The sequence below is a fragment of the Pteropus medius genome, unplaced genomic scaffold, assembly GCF_902729225.1.
Source record: "Pteropus medius unplaced genomic scaffold, Ma_sr-lr_union100, whole genome shotgun sequence".
NCBI classification, from domain to species: domain Eukaryota; kingdom Metazoa; phylum Chordata; class Mammalia; order Chiroptera; family Pteropodidae; genus Pteropus; species Pteropus medius.
In genome coordinates, this window is record NW_024347791.1 from 10,933,269 (window position 1) to 10,958,618 (window position 25,350).

Consider the following 25,350-nt stretch of genomic DNA (forward strand, 5'->3'; position numbering starts at 1 on the left):
AAAATATTATAAAAATTGCACGTACAAAGTAATACAGACATTTAGAGATTAGAGCTGTCAGGTAGGTTTTACGGGATGACCATTGAAGAGTTTAGGATTATGATAGGAAAGGACAAAATAGGAAGGTGGAAGGGGACAAGCCTTCCAGATGGAGAGTTCCCTGAGCAGCAACATGAAGAAAGGCGATGTGTTGAGGAGTGGCGAGACTGCATGCCTGAAGAGGCGTATTGTCAGACATGGCTTGAAAGTCAGGGTGGGTACTTTATACCAGCTATAAGGTCTGGGCTTTACTAGGTCATGAGCACCTCCTCCCTGCCCTAAGATTTTAGATGTGGCATATGATCCAAGAGCTGTGTATTTGGAAGATTAATCTGATATGGCTCTAAAAGAGAAATTGAGGCAGGAAGAAGCAAAAGGAAGGAGCACTTAGATGGTTCATTGCTACAGCCTAGATGAGACATAACAAGGACACGGGCTGGAGCTGCTCTGGCCAATATGAAAACCACTAGCCATATATGCTCACTGAGCAGCTAAAACATGGCTAGCTTGCATTGAGGTGTGCTGTAGAAATAAAATATACACCAAATTTTGATGTCTTATTAACAAAAAAAGATGTAAACTATCTCATTGGTAAATTTTCATATTGATTACATGCTAAAATGACAGTATTTTGACCTATTGAGATAAATAAATTATTAAAGATTTTATATGTTCATAGTTGCTTTTTAATATGGCTATTAGGGAATTTAAAATTACATATGTGGCTCACATTTGAGACTCATGTTGTATTGAACAGAATTGGCTATGGTCATGACAAAATAGAAAGGAAGAGACACTGTGAAATGATAAAATGTGGTGACTGCCTCTAACTCATATATTCAGCAAATACTTAATGAGCACTTTCTCTGCATCGGTCCCTATGTTAAGTGCTGGGAATATAGGAGTGAGCAAGACAGATAGGCTCTGTTTCATAAAATGTTCTAGCCAGGAGGCAATAGATAGGCAAACAAATGAATAAGAATTTCAGTCAATGATAAGCATTACGAAAATACAAAACAAGGTCACGAGGGTATTTTAAACAGAAACAGCAGTAGGGACAAAGGCTCTGGGGTGGAGCCTTTGGCAGTCTCAAGAAATGGAAAGAAAGCCAGAACTTGATGAAGAATGTTGGCAGACAAGATTACAGAGATAGGCATGGTCTAGATCACAAAGGTCCTTGTTGGCCAGGGTAAGGAAGGGAGATTTAAAACTAGGTGCAGTGGAAACTATTGGAGAATTTTAATTGCTTGGATTAGAGGAATGTATGGAGCGAGTGGAGAGAAAAGACGACTATAAACTTTCGATCCTGTATAATATGGAATATGATAGTATCATTAACAGAAATAATAAAGTCAGAAATGACTTCGGAAGAGATTGATGACTATGGTTTTAGATATTTTAAATTTGAATATTTAAAAACTAGTAATTAAGATGCCATGAAAGAAAAAAAAGAAATAGAAAGAAAGAAAGAAAACTGATAGCAACCGAATAAATTAACCAGAGATTTTAGAAAGAAAAACAGAGGAAAAAAAGAACAATATACTAAAAAGCTAATACTCCTTTATTTTAGTAAACTATATTGACTCCTTCCTAAATACAATCTTAACTCTTTTAACATAAAGTAATGACAGAATTTTAAATATGGTTGTGTGTTGTAAGGGATGGAAGGCACCTCAAGTTTCCTGAGATTGGAAGTCTAGCTTTCTCAGCACTGCTAACATGAATTGTTTTCATAAAGAACCACAGTTTAACTGTTTATGCTGTGGTCCATACTTTTAAGCACAATACTAAAAATCAAACCATTTATGTGAGTAAATATTTCTAAAAATGGATTAAATTGTAGCTACAATATTTTAGGCTAGTTTTATTTTTATTTTTTATTTCTTAGTGACCACTCATTTGGCAAGAAGTGTTATTTCCTCCCTGAAGTTTTTCTTTTTTTATCTTTTGTAAAAAAGTCACACACAGAACAAAATTTTGTAGTCTGACTCTTATGAAACTGCAAGAATAGCTTGTTTATTCCACTAGTTTCCTGAGCCCACTTAAAATATGTCTTACAATTCTATTTTCATATTTGAAAACTACAGTTGTATGAAAAAGACATGAAATCTTATTTGAAAAAGACTTGCTGTTGCTTACAGTTGGTAAATTTCTGGTCTATTTTATATTCAGCATTGTATTATTTAAAGGGTTTATGGGCATTGACACAATGGAGAGGGCTGTGCAGGATTCTCAAGAGTGACACAGAAGAACAGAATCTCTGGCCCCTTATTTATCATGAGACAAAATATAGTAACTTAAAGGTCACTGGCTTGTTAGAGTTTGATAAAGGAACCATTCATTTCCTTGATATTTATATTCTAGACCAAATTTGAAAGGAGGACTATAATAGATATAAATATTTACAAATATTTTAAAGGTCATTATCTCAGCCCATCCTCAAAGCCAACTTCTCTACCAGTCTCTGTGAAACGTTCTCAATTGTGATAGTTAATAATTTAAAAGTCACTATACAATTTTGAAAGGACCATTATAAGTCTTCACTTCTACAATGAGTTTCAGCATAGTTTCTCCTTCAGCTTGTGGCCAAAGGGAAAGAAATTGGGTTTGAAAAAATATCTGGAACTGAGAATAGAGTGTAATAAAGGGAAAAATAGGTTATTTTCTTTTCCCTAGTAAATACACATTCCCTAAGCACAAAGCAAAGTGAAATAGCTTACGTATATATGGCCTTATTTTCCAAGACTGTACAGTTGTGTTTTTGTTATGTTATAAAAGAAAAACATTAATATTTCCTTCATCTATACCTTCTAATATCATATTTTACTCTTTCTTTTCTTTCTTTAATTAGGGAACTCCTGGGTACAAGGGTGAGAAGGTAAGTTTGTAACAATAAATAGACCAGAATTCCAGAAAGGAAAACAGAAACATAACTGTATTTATGTACTTAATAAAAGTTATTTTCCTTTATTTTTGTGAGTCTAGATTTCTTAATTTCCAAATACACTCTTAACTCTGTTAACATGAAAAAATAATAGGACTTAACATATGGGTGTGTGTTGTAAGAGGTGGAAGGCGCCCTGAGATTACTGATGTTAGTAACTACCCAGCCTCTCTTAGCTCAGCAAACATGAATAGAGAGCCCCATTAACAGCTGTGCAGTACAGATATCCAGACTAAAAGTTTCCATATACAAATAGATGCAGAAATATTGCAATTAGTTTGTTGCTTTGGTCTTAACTTCCTATAAAACCTAGACACTAAACCCTCTCCTGGGGAAAGAGGATTTATCCTGGTTAAGCAGTGAACCACACTGACTTCATTCTGTAGGCATCTGGGTGGAGATTGTAAGGGGCAGTAAATTTGAGAAAGGAAAGTAATGGGTTGGTAGATTATTTGCAAATTACAAGTTTGGAAACTTATCAAAGTAATTCGAAGAAATTAACAGACCGATTTAGAATAAACAAGTTGAACTGGGGCTCAGAGAATCTTTGAGAGTGTTCAATAGTTCATTAATCAATCTATGCCATAGTTCTATTATCAGATTTTCTGTGTGAAATCAGAGCATGTCCCTATCATCCATTCTGTCCTACATGTGGTACAACCTTCAGACCTGGGTAAGAAGCATGCGCTTTAGAGGGTCCTGCTCTGTGTCAACTCTGCCTCCCCTAGGATTTCCAGAGCAAGAGTCCTGTGTGCCCTTGGCCCAGATCATGCTTTGGGTAACCAAGACCCTAGAAGCCCCTGCAACATGGTCTGAGCCTGCTCTGAAGGCATACACAAACCCCTTTCCTGTGCCTGTCTTCTTTCCTGGCCTGAGGGGAAACCAAATGATGCTGTTTGTTAGGGCAGGAGGGGGCCTTGGAGGGAGCTTTGTTGTGCTGCCTGAGGCACCTTCCTGTACATGCACACACACACTCAGAGCTCCTCTTATTGTGGCAAAAGCTGGAGGTGGGAAGCCAAGTGGGGGCTTGGCTCTAGGCTGTGGGCAAGAGACTATACTCCTACATGGACCTCTGAGGAATCCCAAAATTCTTTGATCTTTTAAAATTTTTTTGAAGATATGTCTGTCAAGAAAGGAAGCTAGAACATGATCAGTTCATTAGCTTGATTCATATCTTTCAACTGTTAAGGTACATGGTATGTGGGCCTCTGCTTGTTCTCTTCCCTGGCCCTGCAATATTAGGAGTGAACCTTCATACAGGCAAATAAATATGTTCCCAATCACTGGAAATATTAGGCCTAAAAAAGGAAGCATGTAAGACATGCCATGATTCTGCACTTTGCCATAAGCACCTGGGAAACTTGATGTCTTGGAGTGCCTATTTCATCACCCATGTAAAATCTGATTAATACAGGCCTCCCTAATTTATGGGGTAAAGGGAGAATCAAATGGAATATTGGAGGTGGCAATACATTATAAACTGTTTGCTGTTCTGTAAATGTAAGGCACTATTATGAAGAGATAAGGAATAAACGATAATATAGGAAAGCTGTAAAAAGTATTATAATTGTAAAATTGTCTATATGTACCTGAAAAAAATTATGGAGGCCTTCCTATCCCATCTTGACTTATATATAAAGAGCCAATTAGCAACACCAAGGAGCTATATATAGAGAGATTCACTGGAGAAGTTCCTACTTGGAAAATACAAGCTGTAAGAGCAAAGTGACCCTGAACCATCGACATTCAAACCAGAGTTTCACCAGGAGCAGCAGCATTAGAAGTCAGAGGCTGGGAGCAGAGTTAATCTGTTTGTAGCTTTCTGAAGCACTTGCTATCTGGAACTGTGTAATTGCGGCATTCCATAGGGATTAATGAACCCACCAAAAAAAGGAAACGCCTTTGCAGAGGCAAATAACATGAGTACAGTATTTTCATTGATGAAAATTTGCCTCTCAAACAGACACTGTTCTTCAGGACCCTATAGCTAACAAATCTGTCTGGACAAACGGAATGTGATTTCTGGCCAAAATAATTTCGAGTGTATTTATGGTACTTTTCTGTTTTATATTTTGGTGGTTGACTCATTTTATTCCCATCTTACATTATTAAATTAATTGCTTTCTAATTGATTCTTCAAGAGTGACTTTCCATTTGCATTCAGAAATAAATGTTCGACTTGTTCTAAGTGAAAGCTCAGTTTTTCCTGGATTGGTTTGACTCACAACATGATGTGGAGAGAGAACAGACTGCTTTTGAAGAGAGGCATAGCTGGATCTAAGAATTGCACCTTCCTCTTTCCTGCTCTGATTCTAGCATGCAGCACCCTAGGCAGAAGTGTCAAGTTCATGGCAGTGAGCCATGTTCAACTTTGGGCGGCTAATGAAGAACATGGACATGGGAGTCTAACAGACTCAAGCTAATGGTCATGGGCAGGTTAATCTCTCTGAGTCTCATTTTCCTTATGTATAAATGGAGATATATATATACCTGGCCAGGCTGCTGTGGGGATTAGCAATAATGTAAAGGCTTTGGCACATACTTTACATCTATAGTTGGTGGTTACAATTGTGATTTCCCTTCTTAGAGCAGTGGTCTGCTGGGTGGCTGTCAATCTATAAATCGTTTGTTGCTATTTTGTGATGAGATAGAGCTTGCACCAGAATATATATCCACTATATCACTAAATATACTGTTTAGTTCAACTGACATTTATTTTCACAGCAAGACTTTCTTGATGAAGTAAACGGGGCACTGATGTACATTTTAGTGCAAGTTCCTTATGTTGTTGGGTAATAGTTCTTCAAGTAGGATGTGTTAGAGCAGCATATAGAAAATAAAGTAGCAGCAGAAGTAGAAACTAGTAGTGAGGGCACTGGATTAGAAGTCATGACTAGCACATATATTTAAAACATTTAACCTCTCCAATTGAGTTGCCTTATCATAAAAATATTTTTTTGAGGCTCAGAATATAAAACCACTTTAAAATTCTAACTTTAGTTGTTATTCTAATTGACTTTATTACATTTTAGTTCAATTATTAGAAGTTTTAAAAGTCCGATATAATGGATTGGTATTCAGGATTAGTATAATGGATTAGTAACATTTTTGAATCACACAAATTTTCAGTCTATAAAATTGGGCTAATCATATCTACCTCAGACAGCTAATGTCAGATTAACTGAGATAATGTCTGTAAAATAACATTAATAATAAACTGTGAAACATAATTTAAATGTTAGCTTTTTTCATTAATATTCCAGGAGAGCAGGACAGTGGAGAATGATGATGGAAAATACATAGAAAGCTTGCCACCCTGCGGCAAACATTACTATCTGATCAAAGTTGTTACGCGGGTCTGGAGAATGGTGCCATGGAAACAGTAGGGACCCTGAGTCTGAGTAGAACTGGGTTCGGACCTTGATGGAAGGAAGTTATCTCAAGCTTAAGTTTTCTCAACTATAAAATAAGAATTGTAAAATTGATCTCTTTGGGCTGTAAATTAAATCACATATGCAAAGGACATGTAATATAATGGTAGATGCTCAGTAAGCCTTAGCTTCTTTCCTTTTAATTTTCATCTGTCTCTCAAAAATGTTAAACCTCATTAGGTGGTATCATTGATTTGATTCTGTCAAGTTAAGAATGATTCATTGATAACATTTTTCAGAGTTCAATGTCCAAATAACCCACAAGACTGAGTATAAAACTGAGTATAATCCATCAGAGTGCTTATGTTATAAGATTCTACTGGCAATCTTTAAAAGAAAATCCTAACACTGAATGACAGCAAATGTCCTCTTATTTATTTTATTTATTTATTTTTTTTTAGGGTACACGCGGAGAATGTGGTAAACCAGGAATAAAAGGTGACAAAGTAAGGAACATATTTTAAAAATGCTAACAGCTGTGATCCTTTGGGGCTGACTTTCCTTAAGAGGAAATTCCTGAGATACATTATGTTGATCTCACTGCTGGAGTTGAAGAGTCATTGGCTCAATTTTCACATCGGCAAAACATGAAGCAGAAAACAAAGCCATACCTAACTTTAGTTAATAGTGCCCCCAAACACCTTTCTTATAAAGCATTAAGACTTTGTTTTGTGACACCCTAACCTTTGAAGCCAGGCCTACTGAATGTTATGATGAAAAGGATAATTTAACCAGCAAAGTCAATTCAAGCTCTAATTGGGTCAAAGTAGAATTGTTTTCCAGGTGTGAACACTGAAAACAAGCATTTTCCAAAGTAGAGTGAAGAACTCTGTGAAATTAATTAATGAAATAGTTATAAATAATGTGGCAAAACTAGATAGTGATTTGAAAATTTGAAAATACAGCAAGCCACAGACAATTGCATAGGTATTTACCTTTCATTGAAAAATAAATATGAATAAAATATTTAAACTGGAGACAATATCAAATATGTTAAGGAGTTCTTTAATGGACCGGAAACACATAAAGAGTACATCTGAAACATAATAATAAGGGTCAAAAAAGTACACTATAAAAATAAATGGTTTTCATTATAGTTAAGAACTATTAGCGGCATGCCACTAAGATATCAAACTCTTTCAATACCTGTATTTTAATTACGAAAGAGAGTCAAGGAGAGAAAATGAGGCAGAAAATGAAAGCAGAGAATAAGATAATGACAGTGGCCTATGTAACTGAACTCTTCTGAAAGCTTTTAAACTACTCTATGGTTAAAGGTCAGGTGGATCTGAAATATGTAGGCTTGGTAATTATCTCTGGGCAAAATAAAAAGTGTGATAATGAATGGATTTTTTCCTAGAGGATAATTGATACTGAAAAATGGACTTGGAATTGAAAATAGAGAAAGAACACATAAGAACAGAACAAAAACAAAACAAAAGTTAGACAATAATTGGGAAAACTATTTGAAGTGAAAATGGCTGACAAATAGTTAATGTCATATTTCATTGACGAAGATGCCAACAATTGTTAAATGCCCTATTATATTCTGTGCCAGAAAGAAAGAAAAAAGACTGCCAATTATAAAGATGCAATTGATTGTCAGATATATTCCAGTGTCAGGGATATAAAAATCTGAAAAACGCATGTCTAGAATCAATGAAATATAGTGTCCTTGACATGAAGAGTTCACACAAGTTTGTAAGTAAAACACATAAAGAACATGAAGAAACAAAAAAGGAAATATAAATGACTAATAAATAAAAAATATCCAAATACGCTAGCAATTAGATAAGTGAAACTAAAACATTAAAATATTATTTCACCTATCAATTGAGAAAACACTGAAATAATATATAATACTCAGCGTTGATGTGGATTCTCTATAATATAAAGATATGTTCTCTCTATTCAGGTAGTGACAATGGCAATCTGAATGAATTTCACAGAGGAAAGTTTCACGTTTTCTTCCCACATATGGTGTGAGAGACAAGAGAGAGAGAAAATCTTAAATGTCCTTATTGTCTGTCTCTGCATTAGTCAGCCTCTTCTAGGAACTTATCCTTAGGAATGAGTCAGAGATTGGACAAAGATTTATACACAAAGGTATTCATTATAATATTGTTTAAAATAGTAACCATCAGAAACAATTTAAATGTCCAAGCTAGGGAAATGAGTATATAAATCATGATAGATTCATATTCTTGAAAATTATTCACTTTACTAAGAGTTGTTAATGACATGTTTACAGAAGACCAAATAGGTATGACACAAAACTGGATATGCGCTTTGACCAAATTATTTGAAAACAAATCTATTGGAAATAAAATTGGATTAAAATACGCTATACTTGTGAGGGACGCTCATAGAATAGAGGAAAAGCAGGAAAAAGGTGGAAATCTGAGAAAGAGACTAGATTATATTATACTTTCATAAAAATAAACATTAAAGCATTTCCTAGTTATGGAACATACCAAAATATTTTCTATTAGAAGAGTGTTGAGCATAAACAGTGTTTTGCCAAGTTTCATGTTTTGAAGTTGAGTAAAAGAGTGATCTAGACATTGAGAAAACTCATTAAATTAGTAATTTAACTGACATTATCTTGTTGGAAGAAAACAATATTCCACTAAGTTTATTGCTTTAAAGGAATCCTAAGAAACTTTTACTCTTATCACAATGTCAATAAATAGGCAAAAAATTTACATGTAAAATTGTTTTCATGGAGTTCATTTGCTAAAGGAAAGTTTGACCCCTATGTGGTTAATTAGGATCATTTCCTTAACAATGAATCTGTTGACTTTGACGTTAGGATAACCTGGGAAGACTGGCCATTACTGAGAACATACTCCCTTCTCTTCCACCTATAATCATTGCACTTTGAGACTGATATTTAAAGTGATTTACCATTAATTTTATTCCACAGGGATCTCCAGGACTATATGGACCAAAGGGACCCAGAGGACTTCAGGTAAGGAGAGTAAAACCAAATCTAAGTCTGGAATAGAATCACATAAAGAGCTTTTAAAAATCCTTACGCCCACTTGCAGAGTCACTAGAAGCTCCAACTTTCAGTTATAGACGCCTTAGATATATTTTTTAAAAAGTTGTTCATTTAAAATCTTCCAAAAAAGAGTCCATCCAGTATAGGAATAAGTTTGGAAACACAGGTTTTGAAAACAAACACCTCATTAATAAATGTTTGCTCTCAGCTTAAGTACCATGTCAGAAGCTGCGTATTTGAGACAAGAAATTTTTATTTCATTCCATTTCTCAATCCCACATTACCACAATTTAACTGAACTGTATAGTCTGACTTCTAACTCTAGGATTTCCAGGGACCCTAATGAATAATTCATTCCTGATGGGCCTTTTGTATACAGAACTAATTCCTGGTTTTCATCTTGGAGCAGGGCATTAGTGGACCTCCAGGGGATCCAGGCCCGAAGGGATTTCAAGGCAATAAGGTAATCATATCCTTGGGTTAAAGACAGGCAGAATGCCTTTCCCCAGGTGAGCTATGGTAACAGTATTTTATTTAGGCAGAAGTCAATGGACTCTCTGAAGAAGTATCTTTAGAAATACATAGTAACCTACAGGCCTATACATAGAATCATGTTCATGTACATGCAGAAAGTCAGTGGCATAGCTTTATCATTTATTATATTATTCAAAGGGGCATTATTAAATGTAAACTATTATCAGAATTTTTGCAGTGTTTCTTACTCTGCCCTGTAGTTATTATATGGCTCACTAGAAACTGGTAAGTAGCAAAAAGTAACTCAATTTAAATGACTATTTCGCACATGTACTGCCAACCCAATAATCAGTTTATAAGGGAAGAGAATTTACAACATAACAGCAGAAATCAAGCTTTTCTTTTCTAACAGGGGTACAATCTCAATGATCATTACCATGCTTGTAAAGTCATTCCATGGATAACAAGGCAAGACATAAGGGAGGGGCTGAGTAAGAGCCAAATAGAAACAAAAGATGCTATAAGAAGAATCTTGAAAAGACCTTCTTTAAGGCTTTGTTTTCCAACGAGAGTGGCCATTAATTTGCTAAAAACTAGCCTTTTAATTCCTTTGTAATTCTTCTCAATGCTTAGTAAATTTCACAGATATAGTAAATATCCAGTTGAATTAGTGACTGGAGATCTGTGGAATTTATAGCGGTAATAACAGCAGAAAGTGCTATCCCCAACGGACCCTAGATAAAGCCGATATTTTAAAAGTGCTATTAAATTTAAGTTGTGGGGAGTAGTTGGGCTACTTGAATGTTCTTTTTCTAGAGGAAAGGGAGTGACAAGTATAGTATTTTTAATGAGATAAAGACGATGTGTGATTTCCCAGGACACTTTTAATTGGCAAATTAAAATAGAATGGGCTTCTCAGTGGGAGTGTGCTTAAGCTTCATCTGGAAAAAAGTGTCTTTTGCAGTCCTTGCCTGTGATTAATTTTCTCTGGGGAAAGGAAATGGCTCTTTGAATACTGAGTAGGTTTTACAAATTTGCTTTGTAGGTAAAATACTGCAACAAGAAAAAAAATGTTTTGACAGTTGCGCTTATTTCTAGGGTTCCTTGTATACCTAGGATGATAGTTCTATGTTTGTGGAAAAGAGACTTAAATTCAGGGATCAGGGTTGGAGTTGTTTGAGCCATAAAGAGATATTAAAAATCACACTGGCCAGAAATTTTTATTTCGGAAAATGAGAAACGAAATCTGGAGATGAAATGGCTTGCCCGAGGCAGAGGCAGAGGCAGCCTCATCAGCTCTGGAGGGCATGTGAGGTGCTGGGCTGAAAGCCGGGCATATGGCTTTGGGAGATAGTTGGTGGCAGTCCATAAAAAGATGGCATTAGGTTTTTCTTTTTAAATAAATTTATTTCAACAAAATTTAGCTTTTAATTTCAACAATGCATTAATTCTTAGAAAAAATAATGAGTCAAGTGTTTTTGAGAGGCTCTAATTTTCTGAGAAAATAACACTTCGTGCTTGACTTTCACAACCTCGTAAGAGGAGTCATTGTTCCAAAAGTATTCAAGGACTCTGTCAGCTTTCCAAGGGCCTCTCTTGAGAAAAGATTTCTTAAAGTGTGATAAAAGATACATAACATAAGATTACCACTTCGATGTTAATCACTAAATTCCCTGCCAGGTGAACACACAGAGTTCATTGTCAATTGACAAGATGTCAATTTCTAGAGCATGTTTGAAGCTGTTGGAAGGGAGGGAGGCGGGAATGAGTATCTCTTATTCCCTCTAGTTACATTTCTGGTTTAAAGTCACAAATTTAGTGGTCTTTTAATTCTGACTTGAGACTAGGATTAATTTCTACTTCTTTGGATCTGTCAACCAGAGATGCATATCACATTGATCATTAATTTTTTTCTAAAAAAGGTATACATTTATTAGTGTATTATCTTAAAAGTCAGATTTCAGGGGATGGTTTCATTTTGCATTCCAGAATGTACTTCTAAATCTTAAAGACTTAATACACTTAAAGACTTAATAAAATTTCCTCAATCTGAAAGTAATGTTTTCTGGTGACATTTCTTTTTATCCATTACCATTTTATTACATAATGTTTTTAAGAAATTATTATTGCAATTTGTGTGAAAACAATCTCTAAAATCCAGTAATTTTGTATTTTCTAATGGACACAGGATTATTTTTTTAAAAACTTCTATAATAATAGATAACACATTTCTTATATATATACTATGTACAGATACAGTTCTAAATACTCATTTAAAACAATATCACCTTTCAGGGCACAATCTTTTCTAACTCCATGGTACAGATTAGGCTACTAAGGCACAGAAAGTTTAAGCAATGGCTCCAAGTCTACACAGCTACTGAAGGACAGAGTGAGGTTTCAAACCCAGCTAGTCTGCTTTTAACCACCATGATACATTCATCCCCATAGGATAGTTGCTCAATTTCCTGGATAGCAATCTGAGATAAATGCATTTCTTTTGGACAGTATGGAAATCGCACCTGTCTCTACTTTCAGTGTACTATTGCTGGAAACAACAGTCTGTTGAGAGGTGCATTTCGACTTAGTTATAATGCTCATCTGGAAATGCAGAAAAAGAAGGAAGGGAATTGCATAGGGAAAAAATAAACCAATAGAATGCTTTTTCAAATGTTTTGTTTCTTACAAAAACTTAAAACAGAAACCTTTCGACTTGTAACATTTGGGAAGATTCCCTGAGAGTTTCTAGATGGGGCTTACCTCTGCTTTAAGTTTGTAAATGGTCTCTCTCATGAGCTACAACCCTATTTTGTTGCTCCAGAGGTTGGATTTTCTTCATCAAAGGGTTTGCAGTAAAGGTGGCCAACGAACTAAAGGGAAAAAATAGGATGTGCTAAATCAAGGAAAAATGTGATTCTGGCCCTGTTTCAAAAATCACATGTGTCATTAATATTTTCCATGTGTAAAGTAGCTCCTATTATCTGAATACCCTTGTTGCCTTAGAAACAAAACACGGATGTCCCTCACAATGAAGCCTTGGTTCTCAGAGTACCTCAGCCTCTCTCAGGCATGAGGGGAAGGTGGTGGCATGCGTAAGGAGGACATCCCGCAAATCTCTGAATCAATTAGAATTATGATCAGGCAAGTGCCTAAGAAGCCTTCTCCCTAGTGCTGAAATGAGCATTGTGCTCTTTCTGAGTAAAAACCCTGAGTGCCTAGGAACCCTACTCCAGCTTCTAAAGGCTGCAGTGGTGGTTCAGGTTGCAGTCATAGAATGGGCCCTCTCATAACTGGAAAGAACGGCTCAAGATTGGCAGGCCTTTCAAATCACAGAGGACAAATTACCAAAATTAGATTTGAAGAAATAAACACCGAATGCTGGGTGATTTTCCTCATTTCTTGATGTTTTTCTGAAGTTATTTCTGAAGGATATTGCTTCCTCAAATCTCATGCAAATCTGCTCTTTCCAAGACCCTCTTTGTGCTCCTGGAAGGAGGAACTACTTATTGTGGATTGACCAGAAAACAGCTTGTGACACGTTGAAGTATCTAAAGCTAGAGCTTCAGTGCTAGGGCCAAAGGGCACTAGGAAATAGTCCAGATGCATTTTCCTAAGTTAAAGTACCACACATTAATCCTCAATTTAGAAATATCTTAATATTATATATTAATTTGTCTCAATAAATTGCCTCCCTCCTTCTAACCTCTTCCATTGTTTTACTCTAGGATGTTCACACATTTTCTGCAAGATTTACCACACCCTAAGTGTTTTCTTTTTGTGCTACACTCAAGTGTAGGAAATCCAAAGTCCTTTGGCATATGAGACTTGATCTTACCTTACCTTCAGTTTATCTTCTGAGATGTTAAGAAAATCCATATAGAAATGTCACCAGTCTGGCTCAGTTTAATAAACTGGATATGATTCAAGGTAAATATTCTCCAATGAATCAAACATTCGTCATCCATTGAAAATGAAGAAAGGACCTAGTATTAATGAAAAAAACAGAACTTCTGTTTCAAGAGGAGTAGTGAGAGAAAATTAGGCACTTAGACCACGTCAAAGTTCTGTAACACACACCATCACCATAATTCTTAAACACCCTATTCCTCCTTATCTAACTTTGTCTAACTGCCATTTTTCTCCATCCCTTATTTTGAGGTTCCCAAGCACAGTAGATATTTTTTAAGTTGTCACTATTTTTATGAAGAATTTAAGTAAGAGCTAAATATACAGATCCTAAAATTAAAACTATAAGCCTAGTAAACAACCCTATACAACATCCTGTTTCCTTCAAAATGCTCTATGAAAAGAGATCAATTTTTAAAAGAAGGCTGGCCATCAACCTTTGACATAGCTACTAGGAGTGCATATGCAGATGATTTTCGTAACTGGCAGTGTGCTAATCAAGTTTCATTTTAGCTTTCATATGTTATGCCTTTAAACATTCCTAGCCTTCTCTCAGACATGAACCTCTGGTGGGAGAATTGAATAGAACTCTGTGGGCCCATCACTTAAAAAAAAAGAAAAATCTAAAGCAGAAGATCCAGCAACAATGGGTCAGGAACGCACAATCACATTTAAGAGAGAAAAAAAATTATCATATGCACACTCACACATTTAAGATAAGCAAAATATAAGTATTTGTTGATTGAATGAATAACTGAATGACTGAATGAGTGAAAGGTTTTAAATGAAATGAGTTGTCAACAGTAGCATGCTGCAGACTGGTCAAACAGGTAGGAGCCTAAGAAGTCTCTTAGTTTGTCAATTTTGAGGTTATTGGAAACCTTTGAGAAAGCAGTTTCAATAGAAAGATTAGGGAGATGACACTGGATTGTGGAAGAAATCAGAGCGAAGGGTACAGTAGTTGGGAATTTTTACCATTTTTCTGAGATATTTGGATAATAAAGAGAAACAGGACAGTGTTGACATAACTCATCAAAAGCTTCTTGTGCAGTAAATAATCTAATGTGTTTATAATTTTACTTCTCATAATGGCATGAAGCCTTGGGACTTAATTTTTTTTTAGTTTCATTTTTATAACTTAGAGTCTCATGTTTTTTTTTAATGTTAATATTTTCACTAGAACAGAAAAAATCATTAGCAAAGACTTAATAGTTTAAAAATTACATTTCTATTTTGGTCATTATTTAAATATTTGATTTTACTCAAAGTTAGCTTAGTAACTTTAGCTGGTCAACCTATTAAACATAACTAATACTTCAATTGTGGTTTGAGAGTATTTCAATACCACAGATATGAACAACATGAAGAATTTTAAACTTTCTCCTTATTTCAGTTCTCACACAACTCAAAAACTTAGTAATCTCCTAACATCATGATGTGGCTTTCAACTACCAGAAAAAAAACCATGATTTGTAATAAAATATAATTCTTTATAACTCAGCGAGAAGTAAATCAGGTGAAATATACATAGACGCCAACAATTCCTAGTACAGAATAATTAATCAAACAAATCTTGTTTTTTTTTAGGTTCACAGCTCTCTTAACGGAATGACTATATTTTTGACTTCATATAAAGTATTTTAAGTACAGGGTACTGGAACTCGTTAGCTTTTCCAATTATCCAAAAACAATAATGGACCTTCTGGTTCTGGCAGGCCAACAACTTTGAACAAGGTTGTGACTGCTTTGTGTATAGAGGTGTAACAGGAAAAATTTCTTTACAACTTTAATTATAAATATCTGTTTAATGAAAACTCAGAGCAAACTTGCCAAGCTATGTGAATGTTTTTCCTCTAGAGATGTCAAAGTCTAAATGCTATTTCTGTCCTTGGCTAATTAAAGGGAAAGAATCATTAGTAATCCAGCAATTCTTGTTGTGGAAAGAGCTTTGACCTACACGCACATCTGCCCGCCAGGACTCTAAATGAGCTTATTAACTCACTTGACATGAGACAACTGATAGTGACAACTTGAAGTGGCAGAAAATGTGGGATGTCAGCCAATGGCTTCAAGGTAGATGATTTTCATTCCTAAATCTCTGACACATGTGGTTCTCAGCAGATGGTAATACTTTGTGTGTGTGTGTGTGTGTGTGTGTGTGTGTGTGTGTGTGTGTGCAGGGACCACTAAGGTGAAAACTCTGATGGATCAAGAAACCCAAAATGCTGCCAACATTTCCCACAAAGGTACCGAGTCTAACCCACATGCCCAATCAAGCTGGGCCTAATGTGGAATAGAATTAGTTACTGCAATGTCTTCGGAGGGATGTCAGAATTTTAAAAAATAATTATATCAATGTCCTTAATTCAAGTAAGGTACAACAGCACATTGTAACATGGAAAATTAAGTTTATTCCAAGCTAAGGTAAAATATACATAAGATTTATCATTTTAACTATGTGTAAGTATACAATTTAGCAGTATTAAATATATTCGCGATGTTGTATAATCATCATCACTATCTATACCCATAACTTTTCATCCCCTAATATAAACATTGTACATTTTAAACAACAACTCTCCTCATTTCCTCCTGTCTCCAGTCTCAAGGTAAGTTTTTAAGAAACATATTACACTGTCATATGAACCTATCAGTTTTCTCTTATAAACTGATGTTTTTGTTCTCAGATTTATGGAGAGGGTTCACTTTGAATGTTCTCCAGTAACTTATTTTGTGCTGGAGGCATCCAATGTCCACCAGAGCTGTGATTCTTAAAAGCTCTGATGAGCTGTTGACTAGTCCTTCCTTTTATGGAAAATTACACACAATTTTTTAGATTTTATAATATATGATGAAATATGACTTTCCAATTAGATTGAGCCATGTGAATTGCCATTTTTATAGGTTGACATGGTTGAATATTGTCAATTTCATGTGGTTTAACCTAATAGCATTAAAAAAACGAGTTAAGAGTTACTGATGTTTGGTACAATACAATAATTTTCATTACATTCTTCACCAATTCTTTATTATTATAGAGTTTTTTTTCTTATTTGTAAAAAATAAGTAGGTGGAATGATATTCAAAAATATTGTAAATGGGTATTTGAAATAATGATGGTTCCAAACTAAGTGCAGTTGGTTAACAACTGGTTTATTTGTAGAATTACAGAGTATGATCACAGTATTGTCAATCATAATTTATATTACCTTTACCACTAACTCAGTTACAACACTGATTCAGGCAAACTTTATGTGCCTGAAATGGCATGTGAGTCAGCTTGTATAAGTGTATTTCTTCTTGGCTTATATTTTACTTGAGAGAGTCTTGGTCTTCATATGATGGATCTACAACTATAGGTAGATTGTAACTATCTGACTTTTGTGTTTTTCATCCTATGATAAAGATATGAATTTAGCCTGCAATCACATGATTTCTGAAATACTTAAGAAAAGAACTGAAAAGGCCAAGAGGCTGTTTGCATGGTGATTAAAGGACTGGCTCTAACACCAGACTGCTGGAATTTAAATCCAGCTCTCTATTCTATTAGCTTTGTGACAGGCAAGTTACTTTTCCTCCTCATGCTTCAGTTTCCTCATCTATGTAATAGGTTAAGAATAGTACCTCCCTGTTAAAGTTGTTTTGAGAATTATATGAGTTAACATATGTAAAACATTTAGAATAGCTCCTGTAACAATAAGTGCCATATATATTGGCAATAATTATTAAGCAGTTAAGGATTTTGACAACGATTCTTTTATTAACATAGAACTGATGTGTTTTCTAAAAATAAACCTCTTATTACATAACACTTCCTTTGAAACAAGAGAAATTAGGGGCTAAAAATATAGCTTGATTTAGTAAGTATTTGATAAATATTAGTCCCCCCTTTTCCTTCTTTCAAAAAAAAGACCCTTTCTTGACTTTTCTCCCAAGTCTTGTATATAGTCATCACTTCCCTGGGTTTCAACTAAGAATGTATCTAGGCCATACTTGAATCATTTGGTGCTGACAAAATGTTTATCCATTATTTTCTTTCATTTGAAAACTATGAGAATATTTGTCATAAACTTAAGATATTAAAGTTGATGCTATACCTATCTGGAAAATAATAAATAGAAATTGCTAAAACATCCTAATGTTAAGAAGAGCACAAGATATGATTAAAATGTTCATAATTTTATTATTCAAGAAATGGTAAGGTCCTCAAAAATTTCCTAGAGTCTTGAACAACAATTCATTATTTATTACCTTTGAGAAAGGAAAGATGTTGACTTTGGTCAGATTCAGTGTCTGGAAATAGGAGTGTGGGTTTTCTCTAGATGAACTTTCTATACAGTGTAACCATCTATTGGAATTTTATGACTCAGCTGAAAAAAGAAAAAAAAAAAGATTAATTGTATCTGGGTAAGTTTGTAAGAGAAACTATGTAATAGTACTTGATACCATGCAATTTATATACAGTTGCTCAATTTGTATGAAGTTGCTTTTATATACAGCAAACCAGGTGGACACCAGAGGTGCATTCCCAGACTCCTAACTCCACTAGCTTAGACCAGATTTCCTGTTTTATTCACCTCCAGCAGCTCGCATAGCACCTGATCCCTAGTTGCTGCTCAGTAAATGCTGCTTGGATGGTTGAGTGAATAATATCAATTAGCTGAGCACTGAGAATGCAAAGCTGAGCAAAATCACATAATATCCTTCCCACAGTCTAGGGAGAGACATATTAACAAAATGCAAAGTTGCAATTACAATGAATGCTCAGAAAAAAAGGAAAATGGTGCTATCAGTGTCTCAAGAACAGGGATTTCACCAGACTGGGGAAATGCTTCCTGAAGCCCTACTGTTCAAAATAATATCTGAAGGATAAATAAAGATTGATTAGAAAACTAGGGAGGTAAGAATAGCCTAGATGGATAGAATAGCATGTGCAAAGATTCTGTTGCAGAGGGAACGTGGCAAGTACAAGGAACTGAACAAAGACCAATGCTGGTAGGGTGGTGGGTGAAGAATTAGCTGATGACAGATGGGACTAGAAATGCGACAGGACCATACTGTGTAGGGACTCACAAGCCCTGTAAGGAGCTCTGTCTTTATCCTAAGAGTAAGGGGAAAGGCTTTAAAGAATTTTATTTAGATTAAAATTAAAATTAAAAAATTGTTCTGGCAGCAATGAGGGGGAAAAAATTGGAGTGTGCTAGAATGGATGCATGTGGGGTACTAAGAACTTTGTGGTAGTGTGAGCAGGAGATATTAACTTGGCATAGACTGTAGAGGCATCGTAGAGGATCCGAGGAGTGGATGGATTTAAGAGATATTTAGAAGGCATATTGATAGATGTTGGTGATGCATTGCATATATTGGGCAAGGTGTGAGAGATATCAAGAATAACTCCTAGGTTCTGGCTTGACACATGGAGGGGTTGTGGTGCCCGTCACTGAGATAGAGAATGCTGGAAGATGATCGGTCTGCAGGTGGAAGATTATGAGTTTGTCTTTGAAAATGATGAGTTCCTTTTAAAATTATCTTTTTCCTACATTCTTTTATACTTTTTTCAGCTTCCTTTTCTTTTTCTCAGCCACCGCCTTCCCCAACTTCCCACGAGACGTCTGTGTTTTTCCACTCCCAACCAATTTAAGTGTTGGTACTCTCCATGGTTCTGACCTGAGCCTCCAGCTTCTTTAATCACTCTAAATCTGCGCTGTTCAATGCGATAGCCATATGCAGCTATTGGGCATTTGAAATGTAGCTCATCCAAATTAAGATGTGCCATAAATGTTAAATGCACACAGGATTTCAAAGACATAGCATTAAAAATAATTTTAAAATAAAATTATTAATAAGATTTTTATATCAATTATATGTTGAAATGGTAATATTTTGTATATACTGGGTTAAGTAAAATATATTATTACTTTCTTAATGTGGTTACTAGAAAATTTAAAATTACATATGTGGCTCACTGTATATTTTCAGTGGACAGCACTGCTCCAGACAGTGACCCTATTATCACCTCATTCTTGTCTGTTTGAGCCCACAGAACTGCTTACCATCCCCAGAACATTTCAAATCATTTTATGTCTCATACACTTTCCTTTTCTTGAAGTTTGTTGCTCTTTTTAACTACTAGATTAGATATGATTTCTAGTTCTTTGTTCAGAGCAAATATCTCCACTGCTATAGAAAACTTTCCTGATTCCTTAATTTAGAATTAAACATTTCTGTCTTGGAGTGTTACGTGCTCTGTTAATATCGTTATTACAGCTAATTTACATAGTCGTATTTTGTTTTATATTTGTTTATCTCTCTAGCCAGATTTTGAGTGTCTGAAAAGTGCAGGTGTAGGATGATATATGTCTGTAATTATGTAACCGTGTACTTGGTATCAGGTTGGTGTTCAATGACAGTCTGTGGAAAACAATTGAATCTACACATATTAAACATCCACCATGTGTCTGAGTGGTTATGACTTAGGTGTTTTACAGACAATATCTTGAATCCTCTCAGCAATCCTGTAAGGTAGATATAATTGTCTTCATTTTGCATATGAGGATCTTGCAAAAGCTTAAACTCTTAGTAGATTGTAGAGCTAGGATTCAACTAGAGTGAATGACTCCAGAGCTATATTTTTTTCCCCGTGATTTCATACATGGTAACAAATGGATTAAAAAGTGGAGATTATATTCCTACATCATAAAATGGGAAAAAATAGCTATTTCCTAAGATTGTTAGATTAAATGAGATAATATATATAAAGTGTTCAGGGCAGTATTTGGAAATATTTGGTTTAATTAAACGTTGGCTTCTTGCAATCTTGAGGCCCATAGCATAGAGGTCCTTAATTTTGGAGGAGGACAAATTAAGCTAACCTTTGTGATTTCCCTACACATGCTCACTCACATTCACACTTGTACTGAAGTAGAGAAATAATAAGTAGTATCTGAGCATTCAATGTGCATGCGTGCCTGTGTGATGTGTGTGTGTGTGTGTGTGTGTGTGTGTGTGTGTGTGTGTGTGTATTGATGAGAACTGGGTCAGGAATAATAGCAGAAAAGGAATAAAGTCTGGAGTCTTATGCTGCCTTGGAAAATTCCCAGAAAATCATTCTGAGTAGAGTGCTGACTCTTCTTGTTCTGTCTTACCCAGCTATGGTATTTTACCATCAGGAACACTTTCTTTACCAATGCAGGAATCTTTGTAGGAAAGAGAAAGCAGAAATGTGAAAGGGTAAACATTAATCGTAGGCCAATACTGGTCTGCAGGTCCTATGTTGAGATACTAGTTTCCTGAGAAATAAACTTAAGCAAGTGAAATGTGAAGATATGTTGCTATGGAGCTGTGTTCAGATAAGAGAAAGTGATGCTTCTGTAAGCTTCATATCCCCGTATTTTCCCTGAAAAAGCAATATTAAGAAATCTCTCAGGTGCTACTGGTACTTAACCAAGGCTGAAAGGAGCTCCTGAGCTCAAAATTAAGACATTTAGTTTTCCTCTTGATTCTTCTGGTTTAAACATTTCAAGGTAACGACCAAACCAATGTCCCTGTGTTCTGTCAGAGGAAACTTTCTTAAAACTGTGTGCTCTTTTTAGATCAAATACACAGATAAATACTAAGTAGGGTAGAGTTTCCACTGCTTAAAAAAACTCAAAATGTCCTCCAAATGTATAATATGTACTATATAATATCATCCGTATATCACATACATGTATGTATATATGTGTGTATATATATAACATTTAAAAGTCTTCTGATCCATTTCTACCAAACTACAGATAAAAGGGACAGGGGATGAATAGAATAAGGGAATTTAGGGCCTATTATTATTATTATTATTATTAGTTTAATGGTATATTTACCTCTCAGACTAGTCCTTTGAATTAAGGAGAGCAGTCTTAAACTTCTCTGTATTTACTTCATTACCCTCCACATAGCAAGTACTTGATGTTTATTTGAGTAATGGAAACAGTCACCTACATGCAGTGTAACCCACAAGGATATTCCAACTTGAGTGGAGAGCACAAGAAGTGAAAATATTCACTTCTTTGAAGTGAAAACTTGGACTCTTTAGGAAACTGAATATTCTCCAGCACTTAAACCAAATTTTGAGATTAAGAATACAGCTTCAAATTTAGGGAGAAATTTTACACCTGATTTTATATTGAGAGAAATTTCATGGCCAAGAATATGTAACAAGTAATAATGGCAATATCCTGGCTGCTCCAGAAAATTTAATATTATAGAAAAATAAGCACAATCTTGAATTTTAAAGGGAAAAAATTTAAGTTGATTTACCTGCCAGACTGACTTGTACTCAAAAGGATGAACAGAAAGTACTTTTAAGTTCAATCCACTCAAATACCAAAGCACCATAAACACTCACAATTAAGTGATTTTGAGGTAACCTCCCTGGGACTCAAGTTTCTTACCTGTGAAATGCAGGCATTTGAGTGCAATGCCCTCATTCAGCTCTGTAATGCCTGAAATCTGTGATGGGCCTGCCGCACTGTAGACAGTGTTAATTGAAAATGTTTCTGACTTTCAGTACATCTTGACTAATAGTGACTTACATCATAAGAACTCTTTTTGTTGAGCAAACAGAATATTTGAAGGTAGATAGTCCATGACAGAATCGGCAGCTCAAAGAAATTGTCCAGGAACCAGACTCTTAAATTTTTTCTGCATCATCTTTTTCAACTGTTGGCATTCGTCCAAGAGGTTGTTATCTTATGGCTACAAGATAGTTATCATAGCTCAAAGCAGGAGAGAAGGGGCAGAGGGAAAGATCTCTCTTTTCCTCCAGTAAAGTCTTCATAGCTCATTTGTTAAAACTTGGCCAGAGGACCAACTTAGACTATCAGTGGCAAAGGGAAAAGAGAATCTGGACTTGCAATAGTCCAATTATCATTTGTTCCATACTCCTGAGGGCAAAGAAGAGCTGCCCATGACTTAAATAGATCAGAGTTCTCTAACAGCAGGGAAGGAAACAGGGGAGAGGATGGTCATTGGGTAGAAAACAAAATGTGTCTGCCAGAAGCACTTAATAAAAGTTTGTTGAATGAACACATGAGGGCTGCATTATGACTTTCATGGATCCTAAACACTTTGCCTTTGTGGGCCCCTTACTCCAAAATATGTATATGTATATTTGTCTTTATATCTACTCAGATGTGAAATACAGTTTTTAATATATATGTTATATCTACTCAGATGTGAAATACTGTTTCTATATCTGCTTAGATGTGAAATACTGTTAAATTAAAAAGGAAACATTTTTGTCAACCCTAAATACTGTTGCTGCTACACCTGGTGGATAATTCCATACTAGGTCTATGTTGTTCTTCTAACTGGATTGTAAACACTTGTGTGCAGTGAGAGTGTACTAGTTTCATTGTTTCTCATTAAAGCCTCAACTGCATCCTTATGCATCTAAAAGCTGCTCAACAAATATTACTGAGCTGACCTAACATATCACTGTTTCTTCCTCTAGGGTGAACCAGGTCCTCCTGGTTCTTATGGTCCTCCAGGAGTCCCTGGTATTGGACAGCAAGGTATTAAGGTAAAGATACTTATTTCTTTGACTACTGATGATTATTGAATTTATTGTAGGGGCTAGAAGAGCTGTGATTTGAACTCTGCTCAGCCTTACTCTCATAAATACAAGGAGGCTGCCTGCAGAAGTTACTTACAGTCAGGATGCTTGGACACTGAAGTGCCCTCGTCATGAGCAGTTACTACAAGAATAATAAATATACTTTTTTATTTGGTTGGAAGGAAAAATTTGTTTGTCTCCAAATACCCACCCTCTTGCCAATGTATATCTAGTTCTGCTGAGTTTTCATGAACTTTGAATGTTAACATGTAAAATGTTATTGGGACATGAAACATCTTAACATGTCGACTATCATCTGCTCACATTAAATAAGCCCACAGGGGCAGAAACCAGAAGAACTATGACACTGAAAAGTAAATGCTGACAGAAAGGTTTGTAGGGAATTAGAAAGGACTGGAACACCCAACACCCTGGTGTGCTGTGCATCACACAGGATGTCACAGAGAAGAACTGCTTATTTTAAATGGTTTTCTATGTTGTTGGGACAATAAGACTTTGATGGAGGACTAAAACAGAGCAGTATAAAACAGTGTACTTCGAATGTACTCAAATGTCACCATGGATGACATTTAGACAATGAGCACATTGAGACTTCGGGGAATGTGGAGTTTATATTGGCAGAGTTATTGGAGAAGGGTTCTGAAGGATAGCAAGTGTGAAATAGAACCGAAAGAAGAGGTGAAATGGGTGGGGTGGGGATGAGGAAAGGGCGGCATTCTAGGATGGTGGTGAGGGAAGGAAACAGCGTGAGCGTTGTTCGCTTGGGCATCTCAGTTACCAGAATGAATGACACACAGTTCATCCTGTCAATTACTACACAACAGTTTCTGAAAGCTGAAAGTGCCATATTGCATTCAGACAAGAAGGGATGATGAACATTTTAGGGTAATTGTTTACTTAAATTCAAGCCACTTCTCTTCTAGAATTTTTTTATCTTTATGAATGTGAAAAGTTTGGCTGTTCTGCTATGTATCTTTGTTGAAATCTCCAGAGTATTTTGTTATATCTTTATTCTTCACTTAAAAGCTCAAACTTTCATTCAATTATTTTTTCTCTTAGGGGGAAAGAGGCCAAGAAGGAAGAATAGGGGCTCCAGGACCAATTGGTGTTGGTGAGCCAGGCCAGCCAGTAAGTAGCAAGAAATTCTAATGAAATAAAAAAGGACAAATATAGTTCTTATGTGCTCCTTCTGGTTAAAATAAATGGTTAAATTAATCCATGTTGTATCTTTTTGGACAACAAAAGACAATAAATATGCGAGGGCCAGATTCAAGTGTCATTTTTCATAATACTTTAAAACAGAGACACATACACACAAACGCATGCACGCGCGCACGCGCTCACACACACACACACACACACACACACACACACACACACACACACACACACGGTATGTATAACTGGCTCTCTGTTACTGTAATCTTGTACAAGATTAATCAGCTTGTCCAAGAAGAAAAGAACTCTCATGTGTCAAAATTTCTTAGGAGACAGAAGATCTGGGTTCAAGCCTAATAGCTGTAATTTGTAGTTCATTTTTCTATAACCATGAGAAATTCACTGACAATGAGGACTTTGCTCATTATCTAATTCATGAGTATATTCTAAAGCTAGTATTGATAATGGTAGACAGGTAATACCTGTGTTATTCGCATTTTCTATCTTCTGTAGCTTTGAAGTTTCCTATTATTGGAGAAGGAAAAAAATATTTCTATCAAAAGAGATCTGGAGATAAAATGAATAAAACATAATTCTTGTAGTATAAGAATCTTCTCAACTTTTCAAGTAATCATTCTCCTAGGAAAGAATAGTGACTGACTCACTGGGGTACAAATAAAAATATAGGTAGTCTCCCAATTCGGTTTTGTAGCACATAGTTCCTTATGTATAAATAAAAACAGAAATGTGCTTTCTTGCTGTACTCCGAGAGTGAAATGGG

General features: G+C 35.5%; 1 protein-coding gene across 2 annotated transcripts in view; it reads left to right on the forward strand.

Moving 5' to 3' along the window:
* The window catches only part of COL28A1 (collagen type XXVIII alpha 1 chain), a 130,435-nt gene that overhangs the window by 15,335 nt on the left and 89,750 nt on the right, over positions 1–25,350 (forward strand). For both annotated transcript variants that reach the window (XM_039878025.1, XM_039878026.1), the window contains exons 8-13: positions 2,891–2,917; positions 6,816–6,860; positions 9,341–9,385; positions 9,828–9,881; positions 23,289–23,357; positions 24,471–24,539. In XM_039878025.1, coding sequence (XP_039733959.1) covers positions 2,891–2,917; positions 6,816–6,860; positions 9,341–9,385; positions 9,828–9,881; positions 23,289–23,357; positions 24,471–24,539 — 309 coding nt within the window. The remainder of the gene's footprint in view (positions 1–2,890; positions 2,918–6,815; positions 6,861–9,340; positions 9,386–9,827; positions 9,882–23,288; positions 23,358–24,470; positions 24,540–25,350) is intronic.